The 18,015-nt window shown below is 40.2% G+C and overlaps 1 protein-coding gene across 4 annotated transcripts in view; it reads right to left on the bottom strand.

Moving 5' to 3' along the window:
• Positions 1-18,015, bottom strand: part of ARID1B (AT-rich interaction domain 1B) — a 335,932-nt gene that overhangs the window by 220,773 nt on the left and 97,144 nt on the right. For all 4 annotated transcript variants that reach the window (XM_063329382.1, XM_063329380.1, XM_063329379.1 and 1 more), the window contains exon 4: positions 11,638-11,748. In XM_063329382.1, coding sequence (XP_063185452.1) covers positions 11,638-11,748 — 111 coding nt within the window. The remainder of the gene's footprint in view (positions 1-11,637; positions 11,749-18,015) is intronic.

Genomic DNA, 18,015 nt, shown 5'->3' with positions numbered 1-18,015 from the left:
ATTCAAGCTCGGATGCATTTTCTCTTTTAAATCTGCTTCACCAAGTCTTCGAGAGGGAGTGCAGTTCTAGGTGCCATGTTCCCCACAGCATCACAGCCGCATGCTGAAACCAAGATAAAAGGAATACGCTCCCTCCTTTCAGTTTACTAAAGTTGGGTAACCCTGTGAACCCCTCAGAGAGGGGACAGAGGAGCTGCAGGAAAGACAGATCCTTCAACAACCTAACATCCCAAAGTATTTTTTTTAAAATGTTAATATACACAGAGAGATCTATGTAATCTAAATGGCATTACATCCATAACTTGGTTATTACATTGTCTGAAGGAAAACCAACCCTGTTCTGCAGAGACTGAGACACTTTGCTTCCCTCTCGCCAGGTCATGAAGTACCACAAGCCGCCTTCCTCTCTTTACCAGAATGGCACCTTCCCACCTCACAGAGCCCAGCAGTGTTTGGAGATACCTCAACCCCAGACACAGCAGTACAAAGCACGCTAGCCAGCCAGCAAACAGGAACACACCACCCCTGCTCACGCCTCAGTCTAAGATTAGATGCCGGCCCTTTCGCTGGCTGGGCAAGCAGCAGCACACTGCACCGCATCCCTCAACCCTCTTCTCCCAGTCCAAGGCACAACACGGGCCAGCACTTGCTGTTAGGTTTTGTCACTCGCCCTGATAAGACTGGGAGGTACATGCTGCTCACAAGCACAAGCTAGATCCTCTGAACGACCCTGAACCAGTAACCCCAGACTGAACTCGGAGGAACATTAGCTGTCCGATCTGCATTTGTTGAATCATGAATGTATGAGTTCTGTGGGATACAAAATTCAGCTTTTGACAAAACTGAGCCCACATCATCTAAACTAAGCACACTAGAAGCAGCAGTTCGTGAGAAATTTGAATATACATAGAAGGGTATACAGAATGTCAGACTGCTGGAAAAGTAATAATTTAAAAAGTTATGGACTAAAGAAGAAGGTTGGTGTTTTGTTGTTTGGTTTTTCTTTTAAATAAACTTTTTTTTTTTTTAAACCCTTTGCATAGTTGATCACATGTTTTGATTCCAAGTTACATTTCTCATGGATGTGGGTGGTGGGGAAAAAAAAGTGTCAGTCTATAGGTCCTTTAATTACTCTTCAGATCTGTAGTTTCATTGCACACTGTCAGTGACAAAAGATAGTTCTTAGCCTGCGTGGCTAGCTGACTATAGCCCTCTGATCACATTTCCATGGAAATGGAGGTCAAGTGATCAAAACTATTATACAGGAGGGGAAAGTTTGTTTTTCTGGCAAAAATAAGGTACAGGATTTACAGGAATGACTTCAATCTGACCTGTACTACTGTGAATACAGGCATTAAAAAGCAGGCACTAGAAATTACTGGTTCTAACCAGGAAAAAACAGAGAGCTAAAATTTTGTAAGAATATATGAGTATGTGCATGGGTGCATTTCTCAGCATTTCATACAATCTGATATCTGACCTCTATTTCTTTGCAGAGGAGAAAGACAGCTCTGTAGGCCCTCCTCACACTGAGCTGTGGTCTAAACACCTGAATAACCCTCTGGCCAGAAACAGCCAAAGACTTACAGAGCCAAAAAAATTCCTGTACTTCATCATACCTTGGAACGGGAACAAAAAGGCTGTTACTGTGATTTCCAACGGGGCAAAATGTCTAACGAGCCATGCAGGAGGAATCAGCAGTCATTTAAAAACACCAGTAGTGTGTATATACAGTCCTCTTAAGTCTTCTTTAAAGGCACAAGCAAAACAAAGGGAAGGAATGAAGATGGAGAGAAAACGGGATATAAGAGAATCCAAATGAAGCCACAACTACGAGATGTTACTTTAAAAAAAAAAAAACAAACCAAACACAACCAAACCCAGATTCTAAAATTTTACAGCCTTGTTTCAATAAATCCTGAAGAACTGTGCTGAAAATTGCACTGAACAACTTTACTTTTTTCCTACATTCATGTAGGCGTCTAACGATACAATAAACAGGATGGAAAAAATTAGGGGTTTATGAAGCTTTCATTAAGCCTTATTATTAAAATCTTGACATGGTCTGTAAATTAAATACGGGAAAGAGATAATCTGGAGTTTTCCTTCCATTTCCATTACGGTATCATACAAAAAACAGGTAAGGTTTCCAGTTCACTACAGAAGTCTAAAACTAAGAGATAACAGTTTGCACTATGTTTTATCCTGTGCCATAATGTATTAGTTCACTAGGGCCAGTGTCTGTACTTAATCCATACACCATCTTATCTATCTATATAATCTCGCTAAGTTATTTTGATTTTAACAAATGAGTCTAAAAATATCAGATCACTTCCAGTTCCTGTATTTCCATACTTTTCAAAACCAAGCACTGGCCACTGTATACATCACAATTTAACAAACAAAAATACTAACGTTTTAGATGTCTTTCATTACCTTGTGTGCAAAATGCATTGGCAAAATTAATCGTCTATGATATTATATGTACATGTGAGTGTACACATTATGCTGTGGCATGAGACAAGCTTTGTGTATTCAGCAAACCTTACTAAAGCTTGCTGATGCATAATGTATTACTACATGCAAACATATAAATACAAACTCTCATGTATGCTTATCTTTATATTACTTCCCAAAATGATAACTTCAATAGTATGGTGGAAGATAAACTATTAAGTGAATTTCCGCCTTGAAGGGAAAAAAAAAACCAACAACCAAACACAGCACCACATATTCAGTTATAAATTCATGCCACTTAACTATGATGTGAAATAAATGATCCAGAAGGGCATATTTTCCTATACTAATGCAATTATTCAAGTGTGCCTCAAAATTCAGGTCCTAATTCTAATTTAACACAATAAGTCTCATTTCACAGGTTGAGATGATTAAAAGGGTCATCTGCAATTGTTTGCATGGAAGGAAAGACATCAAAAACCTAAACTGAACTGAATTGAAAGTAGCCTTTTCCTGATGTTAGCAGCTTTTCTATCTTGATTTTAACACACTATGATGCTTCACCCCCTGAAATTACATTGTCGATTCAAAGAGGACCCTCTTTATAAAAAAGTCCTGTGGGACCAGAACTGTGTTTGGAATTGTGTGGGAAATGGGACAGAATAATCTGCATGATGTTAAGGAAAACTGATGCAGTGAGTTGAAGTATAGTGCCTTCCAAAGACAAATGCAGAAACACCGCTCATTTAGAGTGTGTGTATATATACTTTTTTTTTAAAGGTAAATTGATAGTGAAAGCTTATTTACATGTAACACACTTCAGAAGCACTTTTTACATAGAGCACAATATAGCACAGATTCTGTAAAAAGCCACCATGAATAGCTGTCTTCAAGAGAAGACTTCACAGTGAATCTAAGATGTATGGCTCCAGCAAAGGAAGGAAGGTTTCAGAGGCTTAAGCATTACAGAACATTAGGTTTCATGAAAACACATTTGAGAGAAATTTAAAAACCTGTTTCAAACTTCAAAAAAATAAAGAAAAACATGTGAATAGTCACACACACTACAGGACTGAATTTACTGGGATTCCAATGTAGTACTACAAAACAAATAGTACATTACAAGCACTTCCCTTTTGCACTATGATGGTACCTAAAATTCCCAGCAATTACGGATACACCATAAACAATCAGACAAAGCACTGTGAAACCCGGCCTAATCTGAACACTATTGACCGTGACTGCACAAACATCTGCTTACACAGAAACCACAGGCTGACCAGGAGCACTCAGAAGTGAGCTTCACATCAAAGACTGGTAACTTTTTTTTTTTTTTTTTAACATGAAAGCTGCAACAATAGCACCAAAAGCCAACACATTCCCAGCAAACAGGAGTGGATGGTGTAAGAAAAAGAAGAGGCATCTACAGCTAGGCTTCAGACGTTGCTGTTCAGAATGAGCTACCGTGTTTAGTCAAGGTTTTGATGCTGAGGTCACACTTCACAACGGTTGGCAAGCACAAGTAAAGGAGTTATTCGGGGGGAAAAAAAAAAAAAAAGTATTTCTATCTTACAGGAATACTTGTGGTGAAAATAAAATAAAGAAAAAACATTTAGAGTGTCTCAGGTACTTCCTGAAATGGTATTCAAGTGAGTAATGCTCTTTTGTCTTACTTTCTGCGTCGCAATCCCAGCGTTCACACAGGCATGAACAAAGACATGCACCGGTGAATATATTAAGCTTTGGAATTTATAGTATACTATCAACTCAAAATTTACAAATAACCAAGTAGGTAAGACATGCATGCTTTTATATGCACTATGTATGTGTATACGCATTGTGTAAAATGTTCAAAAAATAAAAATAATGCCCAAATCTAGAAAACCCTACCATTTTAGAGTAGAGATGCGGAACCTAAAGGCGCTGACTTGGAAACGGACAGCTAGTGCAGTTACTGCTCCTGCAGCAGGTACATCTGAGCCATGCATGCAGAGGCACTCATGCTACTACAGTTTACGGCCTCGCATATTAAAGTAACCTTGGGGGCTTTCAGCTTGCCTCTCATTTCAATCTGCAAACCTTGGCAGTTCAGGGGCTACCACAAGGACAGCTCAGTCGCCCCGGTTACAGGGGCAGCAGCCTCTGGGGGAGGGGGAGCTTCAACTACCCAAATTAAATCTAGTTTCTTGAATTCTTGAACCGACACCAATACCATCCTGGTATTTAGAGGTATAAAGTACGTTGACGCAACTCCTCATGGATTCAAAAAACATTGCAGGAAAAAAGGTACTAATACTTTAATATTCCACTTAGGACAGCATTGGCCTATTTAAATACAAGTTTTTGCAACCTTAACCACTACTGGGATCTATAATCCCTTAGCAGGTTTCCCACATAAGTTTCATGTAGAGGTCAGACTAAATATTTCTTTTTGCATTCGTAAATTTTCTCAGATGCTAAATTAGTAATTTTGTTATTACAGGGATATTGTAAACACTGTAAAGGTAAAGTATTTTGAAAACGGAAAAGGCAATGGAATAGCCAAGTATCTTTTTTACAGTGCTTAGTGAAATTAGTTTTTATACTTCAATAACAACCTAACACTGTTTTTTAAGTAAATATGATTGATTTATGTAGCAAAACCAAGTAATCCTGTAAAGCATAGAACACAAATGAATAACAACAGGATCTTCTCTTCACAGTACAAATTTTAGTAGCAAAAATACTTAATTCAATAACCAACAATTTTTGTTTCAATGTTTCAGTTTAACCCTACATGGACAACATACGTCCAGGGCTGCTCTGCACTACTTTAATAGCACTTTTTGCCCAAAACAGGACTTAAAACTGAATATCCAAGTCGACTCTCAGACGATGAATCAGTTTGATCACCTACATGAAATCCTGGCTCCGCTGAAGTCAAATGTAAAAAATGAGTGAACACTGACTGGGCCCAGACACACACAAAATGTGAGTTCCTCCCCCCTGAAAACATCACCGATGTAGCGGCGTTGCTGTGGCTCGCACTGGACTTGACCCACTGTTCTGACCGACACGGGGACACGTACAGAATCTGTATGTGCAGCAGCACCAACAACAGAGCATGTTTTGCACCTCAGAAACACACAAATACATACACTTGATATCTCTATACGTGTGTGCTGTATGAAACTTGTTCTAGCTACAGGTTTATTACACGGAACGGTGAAAAGAAAAAAAAAAACAAACTAGCAACTGCACTTGATCTAGAATTAAAATGACTTGGAAAAAATAGCAACTTTTTCCAACTCTGTGCATAATGGCTAAGAAAAGCCTTCGAGAAAGCTTAGTCACTTCTTTGCAACTTGAAGCTTTTTTCCTTTTATTCTAGGCTTAAACAAAGTTCAGTGGGGCATCAAACTGCCTCAGTTTTAAATTACAGTCTGTACTTTAAAATAGAATGCATGCACCACATGTTCCTGAAGCTAGAGGGTGGGAGTGTTATTCACTGAAAATTGAAGGCTTGTTGAGTCAATAATCTTCTTTCACAGAGTAACAATTTTCAGCTAAAATTTCTTGACCCAAACAAAGGAAAACAAGATCATTCAGTTATTTTACAACATTGTAGAAAAAAGAAAAGAAAGTGGGAAAGAGGCTCACCAGTCTTATCCTACTTGATGTAAAAACAATGGAAAATTTAATTCACAAGTATTACATACTCACGTTTCCTTCTTGTTCATGTTTTAATGTACTCCCAAAGAGTTATTTTCAGATGGAGACACGAATAGAAGTGAATAACTACAGGACAAAATTGCTATCATGTACTGTACATGCAATCTATCCACCTGGCAATAGCATTTGCCTCCCAAGAATTACCAAGAATCCATTTACAGATTATTTTTCCCCCTCCTTCTTTCTCAAATCAGAATTAATATTCTGGAGTTTTAAAATAACACTGAAAATTTAGATCAAGTTTTCTAATTTCCTTACCTGCAAGGAATCCAACAACAATTACAAAAAAAAGAGGTTGCTGCACTACCTCTCCTTTAGTACTGATTTTTCCCTACTAGAGGGGCTACAGTGGTAATTATTATTTACATTATGGTAGTGCCCACAACCCCGATCATGATTAGGCCTTACTGGACTAAGCTCTGTATAAATGTCACCAGAGTCCCTCACCCCAGTAGTTTAAGCTCTGAGAAAAGAAGAGGTATCTCCTACTAACTCCCAACCACAGTTTCTCAAATTATGCTAAAAACTCTTTTCCTGGTTTATTAAGACTTCAGCCATTAAAGGCATTTTTTCAGGGAGCGCTATTGCTAGAGATGACTTTGCAAGCTACTTCGTATTCTAAAAGTGAGGCAGGGAATGTGGACTCCCAAACCATCCCATGTATTTTTATCACAGCCTGCGCCTCTCAAAATGCATTTGAAACGACGTTGTTCCATGAGCCAGGTATATCTAGTCTTGCATTTAGTTCACTACTAGTTCTCAACAGAGGTCCTTCAAAATCTAATTTAGCACCCTCCTCCTAAAAGGAAAAAGGTGTGTTGATCAGAGGAATGACTGTCCAGCACTGGAAACATCCTTTAGAGGCTCATTAAAATGAGGTAAAACAGAACTGTGAAGCAGTTAATAAAATCAGGAAGGGATTGCTGATGTACTGTTTTCCACAGTACTAAGCACAAAGAAACAAGGGAACTGGCATCTTAAAAAGTTTATATGTCCAAGCAACAGTATGTATTATTTGAGACCTGCTTGACACTGAAGCTCATACAACTACAGACATCGTAGAACCACAAACTTCTGAGGCCATGGCACTGCACAAGATACAAGTGGCATTCTACCTCCATTGCTGGCTACTATTTTTTTTGCAGACAAATTGCCTTGTCACCATGAAAAGACCCAGTGAGCAAGTGATGTCGTAGAATTAATCCATGAACTCAGAATTCTCAGTGACCTAGTAAAGCACTGATACCTTCAACTCCAGATACAACCTTCCCCCTCTGACACTGCACGACCTCCAGTAAGCACAAGATGAACCCCAGCCAAGTTGTAAGACTCAGGCCATGATTTCCCTACAGTTCAGAGCCACGCAAGCTGAGGACTGCCACAAGCCCACCTTCCCTGCAGCCTCCAGCCATGCATGCTCATGTCCCTGGGCTTGCACTCACTGACTGTGTTAAACAGCTCAGGGACATAAACCGGCAGACACCTTAAAAAAACTGAACTGTCTTCTGTCTGTTTGGGGCTCTGTGACTGCTGCAGGGCCCAACTATGAACACTGGGATCTGCTGCGCCACCATGTCTCAGCTGACAAGATGAGAGTCTTAAACCCTTCCAGCAAGATCATACAGTCTTTTAGGATGTGGCTAAAATCAAAGCTGCTGCAGTCCTCACTGTCCCCTTTCCCATCACGGCTACTGATTCCCCTCTCCTCTTCTGAGGTACCACTGATGCCCACGCAATTACACAGTGATTCAGTCAAAAACTAACCCAGAAATAAAGAGTGGTTACGTCTCAGCTGGTTCAGCTCCCCACGTCAAATCCACTGGCCAGTCCCAGGAGTGGCAGTGGAGGAGATGGGACGGCACAGTTGGCACGCTGTGGAGCACACGACAGGACTGCAGCTGCCCTGGCTAACAACAGCTCAAGCAGTCACAAAACTTTACCTGTAGGTTTCAACAGAAAAATAGCAGAAACCCGTGTTTCAAAAGCGTGGCAACCTTGGGTACACCATTTTACCTCACACCTCAAATAAGCACACCTGACACTGGGCAAAAAAGGACCTTATTAAAACAAAATAAAGCAATAGCAAAATCACCAGTGCCTATCTGAAATGACTTTCATACTCATGCCAATAAAAAAAAATTAAATTAATTTATGTTTTCTGCTCTTCATTCTATCAACGTAATCCAATGTGAACATTTACAAAATTACTCATTAAAGACAAAATAAAGGATTAGTCTTCACAGACACACAGAGCCTACTGCTGACACAAGCTCCTTTACTGCAACAACAAATTTGCAGATATATCATTTGGAAGCTTTTTCCTATAAGTCTGCTCTAGCTTTCTCACAATAGCAGAAATGTGCGTTTTGCTATTATCCCTTAAGTCTCGATAAATATATTCTGTAGTAGCTGTTCTCTAGACAATTTCATTCAGGCTTCTCCCCCTTTATTCCTCCACTCTAATAGGCAACAGTTTCTGTTTATGACTTCCTTTCCTTCACAGAGTACTCAACTCACATGTTTTCTCAAAAGCTTGAGATTTTCTTCTAATTGTGACCCCAACAAAAGTGCTCGGAGCACTATTCTGTACAACTTTTCATTTGGGCTCTCAGTGACTCCACATGGTCAGAGACCCACAGGTCAAACCCTCCAGATATCAGAGCAGTTAGGAGAAGGAAAGCAAGCATTGTATAGAATTTGACAGGCCATTAGAAGTAGCTAATAAAGCCATATTTTGTTTGTAGCCATTTGTTACCAACCCACATTACAAATTTGTCCGCTTTGAACTTTATGGGAACATTCATGCCAGGAGTTTTATATACAATGTGTGAAGGAAACGGAACAACTATTGGGCTGTTTAGCTGCGCTTACTGTGACACAAACCTGCTGAAAAAACTCCCCCAAAGGATGACACAAGCCAGCATTCAGTGCCGCAGAAAGTGGCCAGCTCTTCTTCAAATCCATCAAAGGGAAACTCTTTTTTCAAAGCCACATCAGAGAACACCATTCACCATTTAGTATTACATCTCTTTTGTTGTTTTTAGACACTTGTATAAGCTTGCTATGTAGCTGCTGTGATTTTACACAATGCCCTTACGAAATAAAAAGATAACAGACAAATTGTATAAATACCAGAATACCATGAAACAAAACATAACCAAATTTTATTAAAAGCCTAACACCACTGCTATCATTTCAAGCTTCACTGTATAAAGACGACTTACTGGCTACCCTCAAGAACAGCATTATCTTGAAAACAAGCTTAAGGAGCTGTATTTAGCATCCTAAAATGACACTATCACTAGGAATACTAAACAAGGCGTAGTGATCACAGGTTTTCATGAGGAATCCAAAACTGAATACAGAATTCTCTTGCCCCGGGGGAAAAAAAAAAACCCACCCCATATTTATATGGTCAAACCACCCCTACCCTAAATAGAGTTACATTAAAGCATTTATTGTGTTCACTGTACTTTGAATGTATGGATTGTTCCTAATTTCTAAGACATTTTCCTTGGAAATAAGATGATGTGAAGTTTGCTCACACTACTAAAAAAAAGCACTGTCACCACATATGTAGGGTTGCAGTTGTTTTTAAATTTGAAAAACAAAATGGAAAAAAACAAAAAACCCCACAAAAAAACCCAAACCAAAATAAAACACAAAATTATAATACCTCCCATTCCCCTCCATATCCAAACAGTGGGGTTTTTGAGTCAACTCAAGCCATTCTATGATTCTGTGATATGAAGTGCTCTCTCGTTATGTATCAAAGCTTTTCTGTAATGAGGTTTCTCAGTAACAGCATTTGTGACCAACTTAGAATTTAAGCTATGTGGCCAAAACGGTTAACATTCACTGTTAATACTACCAGCTTACTCATACCTAGAATAATAATGAGCTACTAAATATACCAAACACTCAGGGACACAGATAATACCCAATACTCTGCTTAGATATCATGATGATGGGAGGTAGGACAGAGCATGGATTAAAAGTAGGACAATAGTTTAAGAAAGACCACAGGCAAATTAGCAGAACATTAGTTGATAAATAACTTTACTTCTCTCTGCTAATAAACACTGTTCATGAAAAACTGGGAGGCAAAAAGTCCCTTTTAATATTGCTGCTTTTTAAAGTAGGTAGTTGTTGCCAAAACAGTTCAATGTTCACAGTAGCTACTATTTTTAAGGTAATTGCGAGCATTCATTCTTGAGACCTGTTCAGAGAAATCAGTCTTTAAAAAAAACGTTTCCTGAAAAATTGTCAAATTAATACTAGTACAAAGCAAATGAATCTCTCATCTCACCCCAGTTTCCATAGCTTCTTCTGAGACATGCACATCTCAAACATCATGTAAAGAATCTGTGGCACATATACTCTCCTAGGTGCCAAAGATATAACTTTAAAAAGCTATGAAGATGTTTATTGCCCTATTTTCAGGGCAATAGTGCTGACTTTTGGACAATTAGGCTGACAATAGTGCCGTATGCCAGGGGCAAAATATACAAGGTACTACCAGATTTCACAAACACATTCTATGTCACAAACACATTCAATGTCTTGAGAAGGTAAATTCTTCAGAGAGATCCCCCTGCTAACTGGAAATGAATACATACCCAGTGAACTGCAGGAAATATCCTGTATGTTTATGATACCTTATTCCAAGCCAAAGGTCACATAGTTTTCATCATTTAAGCTGAACATATTCCAGTTGGCTTAAATTCATGTTGTTTTACTAGCAACAAACAAGAAAATCCCCAAACCAATGGGGACACACAGAGACATGGCCAAGGAGTATTCTGCCCATTATGGTGAAATAAGACCTTCAAAAATGCAAGTAGCTGCAGTGTCTTTGTAAAGTATGTTAATTTGTGCTGTTTCCCCAACAGCAGAATGCACAAAGCTCAGAAAAGCTAAGAAATGTTAGTACAAAATACTGTCCTAACCAAAAGATCAGCCTAGCCCAAGTGTCACTGCTATTCCCACTTCTACATTTCTTAGCCAGAGACAGTAGCAGAATTAACATGCCAAACTCATTACTGATGCTCCAGGTTTGGAGCAAATAACTCCTGATGTCCGTATTCTAAACCAGAATCTACTGAAATCGTTCGAAAAGAGCACAGAAAAAAGCCTCTTCCTCACGAGATTGTTTTGTGCAAGTATGGAATTCCTAAAGCTTAAAAAAAAAAATCAATCTGTTTCCTCTATGCAAATACACATGTGTACATGTGCAAAACATGCACAGATACACATGTACATATGTAGTGCTATTTTGAACCAGAACAAGCCAAAGCTAAGTCCACTCACATACAAGCTGTCTGTTCTCACCATATTTTTAAAAAGTTTGTGATCAACCTCAATTAGTATTTCTTCTTTCAATATTTCTCATCTGCTCATCCCACATGCAACGAAATACCATCACGTAAAGTGCTTTCGTTTTAAAGTACTGAAACATTAGTTTCTTACTGGTAAGCTCGATGGTCTTTCCTGCTGGATTAGATTCAAGTCTTCATGGTTAGGCTTTCCTGGGGCCATAGGGGGTTGAGATCTGGTTCCATAGCCTTCCTGAGACATGTCCTGCAACAACAGTTGTAACAGAATTATTAACCTGGCTCAGAAATTACAATTAAATCCACGTTACAGAAGGGTGAAAATACAACAGCTGAGTGCTGATGGGTTTTTTGATCAGAAGTTTTTACTAGTTAAACCTTCTTGATGGAAGTATCAAGCCCATGCAGGTACCACTATGACCTGCGCTGTGTGTAAAGAAATCCAAGGAGCAGAGCAACACACTAACAAGGAATCATACCACTGGAACACAGGGAAACAGACAAAAACAAACCTGCTAAATAAATGACCCCCTTTTACCGTAAAAGAGTAGCAAGCACAAAGTGGTGAAAACATTCATCCTACTCGGAGATGTATTCACAAGCCTGTTGATGAAATACTGAGCCAGGTGGAAGACTGACTTGAAAGTAAGATTGTAATCACCCTGTGTAACCAGACTCCCGTAACAACCCTGGATTTACCATCACTACTACTGGCACAACTTTCAAACACCGGCTATCAGGTCATAGCACACAGCGCATTCGCTGCATCTCCTGCAGGCACCTTGTGTTCAGCGGGCTGGAAGGAAAGTGCATGCCATCAAGTGTAGCTCCAAAGCCTGCACCAGCAACCTTGGGACTCTTCTCCTGATACAAGCCCGAGCAGTCTTAGGTAATGGCCTAACACAGTACACGTGATACAAGGACGGGAGGTTGTGGGGGGAGATGAAGCAGCCTCCCCCCTGCTATCCCTGCCATCTCACAACACAGGCTTATGTCACACCTATAGATACTTGCCCATTGCAAAGCCTTAGATTCAGGCTTAATTTTAGCTACCATAGCAGCTTCTACACTATCTTCTTCCAGGAAAACAACATAAAGTGCAATACCAACTTCAGCATGTGTAACTGGCAGGGAAAGTTGAAGAACCAGTTCCTGACTGCTAGGAAAGATATCCCACCTTAAAGGTTTTTCTTTGTTGTTTTTAAATGGTTTAATTCTCCTCTCCCCCTCCCTAGTTTACTACCAGTTCGATTTGCTCCAGCCACCCTCTCACCTTCAGTTTTACACGTACCTGAAAGCAGGCAGGCTCTCCAGGGGCGAAGGGACTGGGGAAGCTGTCCTCTGTCCCACCCCACCGCAGCCTGACCATCACCTGGCTGCTGCTCACAAAGGGCTGCTCTGACAGCCCAGTCTCCCCATCGCCAGAGTCTCGGATCACGCACAGGCTCCGGCCGGCAGCTGGCCTGCAGAGCAGGAAAGCTTTCTGACTCTGTTTTTAGCCCAGCTCCTGACAGAGGGGAATTTGTTTAACAACCACGCTGTTTCCATTCAGCCCCTTCCATCACTTTGGACTCTCCTGAATTGTTTTAAGGGATGCAGAAAATTCAGCGGGGCTAATAAAAACAAACTTCAGCAAACCCAACGCGATGTAAACCCAGCAATAAACAACCCTATCGTAAACCCGTGCCAAATAAAAAAAAAAAATAAAAAAATCAAGAAACACTTAAAAGGCCAGCACTTCAATGTGGTTACCAGCAGAGGGTAACAATTAGGCTTAAGGGTGACAAAGGCTGATGGCTGAATGATTATTATCCCCTGTGACCCCCCGCGCTCCCCCCCCGCCCAGATTTCCACTTGTCACACAGCTCTCCTGCTGCGCACACCAGCAGGTTCCTGTGGATTAACAGTGAGGTTTAAAATCAACAAATGGCACAAGGCCTCCATTCAGCAGCCTTCACCCCAGTACAAAGGAGCAGAAAGGTGCAGGACAGCTTCACAATAGGCAAACAAATGAGCAAACCTCTGCTTTCCTTTTTATTTAAAAACGCGCGCGCACACACACTCACGCACATGCACGCTAGGGGTTGTCACTGGGTAGGCATCTGTAATAAACCCAACAACCCCCCTGGAAATTTCAGTAGGAAGTGAGGTTAAAATCTTGCAAACATGTGGGAAAAACCATGCTTTGTACTTTGTAAGGAATTAATGGCTCTTGATTTTTCAAAATATAAAACATGTTTTGCTTCCTAGCAAAAGCCTGTAGTGTCTATTTGGGAAAAGGAACAATTGTGTTTCTAAAATGACGTCTCCTAAATTGAATATTCCATTTAGCCTTTTTCACCACTCTTGGTATTTCTGGGTGTTTTTTTGTTGTTGTTTTAACAAGTGGTTCTTATTTGGTGTATTTTTTTTAAGAATTAGGAAGAAAAGAGAAGAAAGCTGAACTGGAAGTTGAAAAATCTGGGACCAGAGCAGGAGAGGGAAGAGACAGCACACTTTCTCATGAGAAATACTTCACGTTGAATGGAATTTACTTTTATCTGGGTATTTGAAAACTATCTACGAAATGTCTTTCTACACACTGAAGAGCACATTAAAAACCCCAGACATGACACCCTTTGTCTTTCCAAATGCACTATTTTCATAGTGCTTTCCTTTCTGACTGTGGAAAAATCAACTCCATTTGCTCAATTCTAGATAAGCTTTGGAAACAAATACTGCAGCCATCCGTGTTTGTTACGATGCAGGTACCTGTGCACTCCAAATGGGACTGAAATCACACACTCTTTCTTATATTCTCCGTAAAGCCATTCAGATACTTGGATCACTGTAAACTTGGAAAGCAGCTCTTGAGAAGTGAAGCATCAGTTTGCTCTCAGTAAGTTGCAGGCATGGGAATCTCCCAGATGAAATATGCATGGGGCTGTGTGTATAATTTTATGTGTTTATACATATGCATTGTCCAATAAAAACAGTCCATTTATATACTAAACATAATGAGGATTAAATAATAGCGTATTTCACTAAGAGGTTGGCTTCATGACCAAAATAGTGCTTAGTATCATTTTCACTGAAAAACAGCGGAGAGAATATCCCTGCTGCCTTTCTTCAGTTCTGCATTAGGAAATTTTGTTAACATACAACATATTAAAGAATAGATACAACAGATTTTGAGAGAGATATAAAAAACAAGGACAGAAGTTTCAGGGTAAATTGCCTGTCACCGAAGAAATGCATGGAATTGGCAATTCTCACTTTCAGTTTTGAAAGGTCGTTTTTCTTTCTAGCATCTAGGAATGGATGTATCGGGGACTGAACCGAGGGAACATAAGGGGAAGAGGAACACGTTACCACATGCTGAGCTATAACCATGGCTGAGGAGTCCCCCATTGATACCAGGGCTCAATCTTCTCCTGGCATCCCTGACTCTCTTCTTTTGACTCCCAATATTTTATCCATTGATGACATCAGCTTTCAAAGCAAAGCTTATGATTTTTTTATGAATCACAGAAAATTTTTCCTCCCATAGAAGAAGAGCATGTGTGTAAAAGAGAAACCCAGGCTTTTATAAACAGAAGGCTACAAGTTTCCACTCAGAACTTCCCAACTTGGCACAAACCCAATGATATCATAGCTGTTATAGCACAAACTGTCAACAAAGTTGTAAAATAACTAAAAGCAGGGTTTCCCCCATCAGATTTTAGAAAAGGCACAGGGACAAATAATCAGCAAGTCATAAGCATATGCTCAAAATAGCTGAAGTTTAGACTTTTCAAAAAACATTTTTACTGTGAAACAGGTAGACAAAAAAATAAAAGGGACTATGCCTACATATACACAGCCTAAAACCTATGTATTGGGTAAGCTGTTCAGAAGTCAATCCATATACAATTATTGTATTTGGGTAATAATAACAACCAACTGCTTATCATCCACAGAGCCAGGACTAGTTATTTGCCTCCTGTTCACGTACAATTTTAGCTTGCTCTGCAAATTGTTGTATATGGAGCTCAAGATTTCTGAGTAGTCTGAGGAGTAAAGGAGGAAAGAGGATATTTTCTTCTCTTATTCTCTGTTACTGTATTCATCTTGCAAAGTTTTAAAGTCTTTAATTCTGGTGTGGGATTTCACTGCCAGAGGTTTAAAGCGACCGAGTGAGCCAATGCACCAGCCTGCAAGAAAGTCAAGAAAGTCAAAGGCTCCTTGTTCCCGCCTCCCACAATTCTTGCACTTGGACACCACCCCCCCTCCCTGCTTAGTTTCTGTTAGTGGTCCTTCTTAGACCACGTTGTGAAATGGTGGAACTTAAAATTTGCCAAAAGAGTAATGGCTTTCCCCCCAGCTTTATCATGGATTACTGAGCAGAGCTGGCCTCGGGAAGGGTTGGGTGAGCAAAGACAGGAAGGAAACTTCCCTCCTTTGGCAGCAGCCCACCACAAGCCCGGCTCCACCACACTGCAGCCCACATCAGCTGTACCTGGACCACTCTGGAGTCAGCCACAGAGAGACAGCCTTTGCCCTTTCAATGTGCAATGCTAATTAGTGTCACACTTTCATTCTCTAGCTGGACTTAACTTAAAACAAGCAAGTGTCTCCACATTTACATTCTCTGCAAACCTGAACGCATGTAGTGCTGATAATGCTTGAAAACATGTAGATTAAATGCATGTTTGTTTTAAGTTCTACCAAAGAAGATAAAATCTAATTATGAAATAGTTTAGATTATTTTTAATGGAAAATAAAAGCATAGTGAAAACATTAATGTTTGGGGGAAACCACATTTAAAGAAGGGCTGGGTGAGAAATATCATTCAGGCTTCATCCATTTCTGCTGCAGCGAATTTCAGAGGGATAACACGACCACCCAGGAAGATAAGTACCATGATGGTTAAAAAGAAGGAAAATAATTTATGGAAAATAACATACTAGACTTCAATTTGAAAAACTCATTAAAAACTATTTTAGCTCATGTTCTTGATTCAGTTGGTTGATCCTTAGAAGACATGAAGTGTGAGAGCAGTGAAGTCTACAGCAATGTGACAACAGCAAAATTGAAAGCAAATATTAGTTGTTTTTTTCCCAGACCACTTGAGAAAGGAAGTGAGGACCCAGTGCAGGAGCCAAGAGGAGCATAAGGCCTATACAGGATTATTTTCCTCATGTCTGAAGGGATTCTATGGAACAGAAAGGCAAGTGATATGTTAAGGGCTATAGAAGGACAATCCTTAGCCAAGTATCTGTTCATTCTGCATAGGTAAACGCATACCAACACACTTCTACTCCTTCCACCTTCTGCAGTAAAAAGCTCCCAAAAAAACCCAACAAACCAACCAACCCCTACTTACCAGAGTGGTGACAAATCCCTATACTGCCAACTTCTAGCCCAACCCTAATACCTATCATGTCACCTCCTAAGTTGTACACTCTCTGGGAACACAAAACTGACAACAAAGACAGCCATCCTGTTAAAGGAATACTGTAGGTAGGGCTGCACTCAGAAAAAATGTTATGCCCAGGGGCACGGACAACACAGTCTCACGCAAGCAACCAAACAGAATGCAGCCCTGTGGGGGAATGATCCACTAAGGACAAAAGAGCAGAGAGGTTTCCTTGAATCCTGAGCAGATGGTCTGCAGAGGTCCTGCAGGATGTAGATGGACTCCTGCAGAAGATCCTTGGTCAAGAAGAAACACACATATATGTCTTGAATTTTATGAGTCGAAATGGAAAAAACAAAACGAAACCAAACCCCTGAAGACTTGAAGAAAAGGAAATTGGTATCTTGCAGCTGGAGAGCATTGTGCACAAACCAGCAAGCAAGTCTCCTACTGCACAGAGGGAACAGGTGATTGCAGGAAAAAAATTATTTGGTAGGTCTCAGCACTTATTACGCCAACAAAAAAGAAGAGAGTGCTAACCACTGGGGGTGGATTACCAGTGCAGTCTGGTAATCCCCTTCAAAATGCTAGTCTGTGTTTATGTGATGAAGTGAATAAACCCTGCTCATAACCAGAACATGTAAATCATTTCAAGCCAACCCCCTACCACCACCAGGGAAACCTGAATGGAGACAAGGAAAGCAGCTGTCACTGAAGTACAAGCAGCAGCAGGCTGGCATCTACCTCAACACGCTGATGCTATTTGTTGACTGTTGCTTCAGCGGGGCCGGCCAGCAGCGATTGCTCTTTTTTCAGGTAGTTATCATTTCCCTGCAGTCAAGCCAGGGCAGGATTGTGACCTCAGAAACAAAGATGATACAGGTAGGCCTCTGCCTTAGCAAGTTAATGTTGATCTTCATTACAGGTACTAGAGGGAGTCAAGAGCTTCAGAGAAGTGCCAAAGCACCTCTTTTCCTTTTTCCAAAAGGAGATAATTCATTAAAAAAAAATAAATATCATACCTAACTCCTCAGAGAAAATTCCTACCACGTACCTGGAAAAATTTGGAAAACCTGCCAGTTTAGATGCCTCGGGTGTACACCAGTCATTATCAGTAAGACATCTCATCTTCTTACC

The sequence above is a fragment of the Chroicocephalus ridibundus genome, chromosome 3 (assembly GCF_963924245.1).
Source record: "Chroicocephalus ridibundus chromosome 3, bChrRid1.1, whole genome shotgun sequence".
Classification (NCBI taxonomy): domain Eukaryota; kingdom Metazoa; phylum Chordata; class Aves; order Charadriiformes; family Laridae; genus Chroicocephalus; species Chroicocephalus ridibundus.
This window is presented reverse-complemented; position numbering and strand designations above follow the sequence as displayed.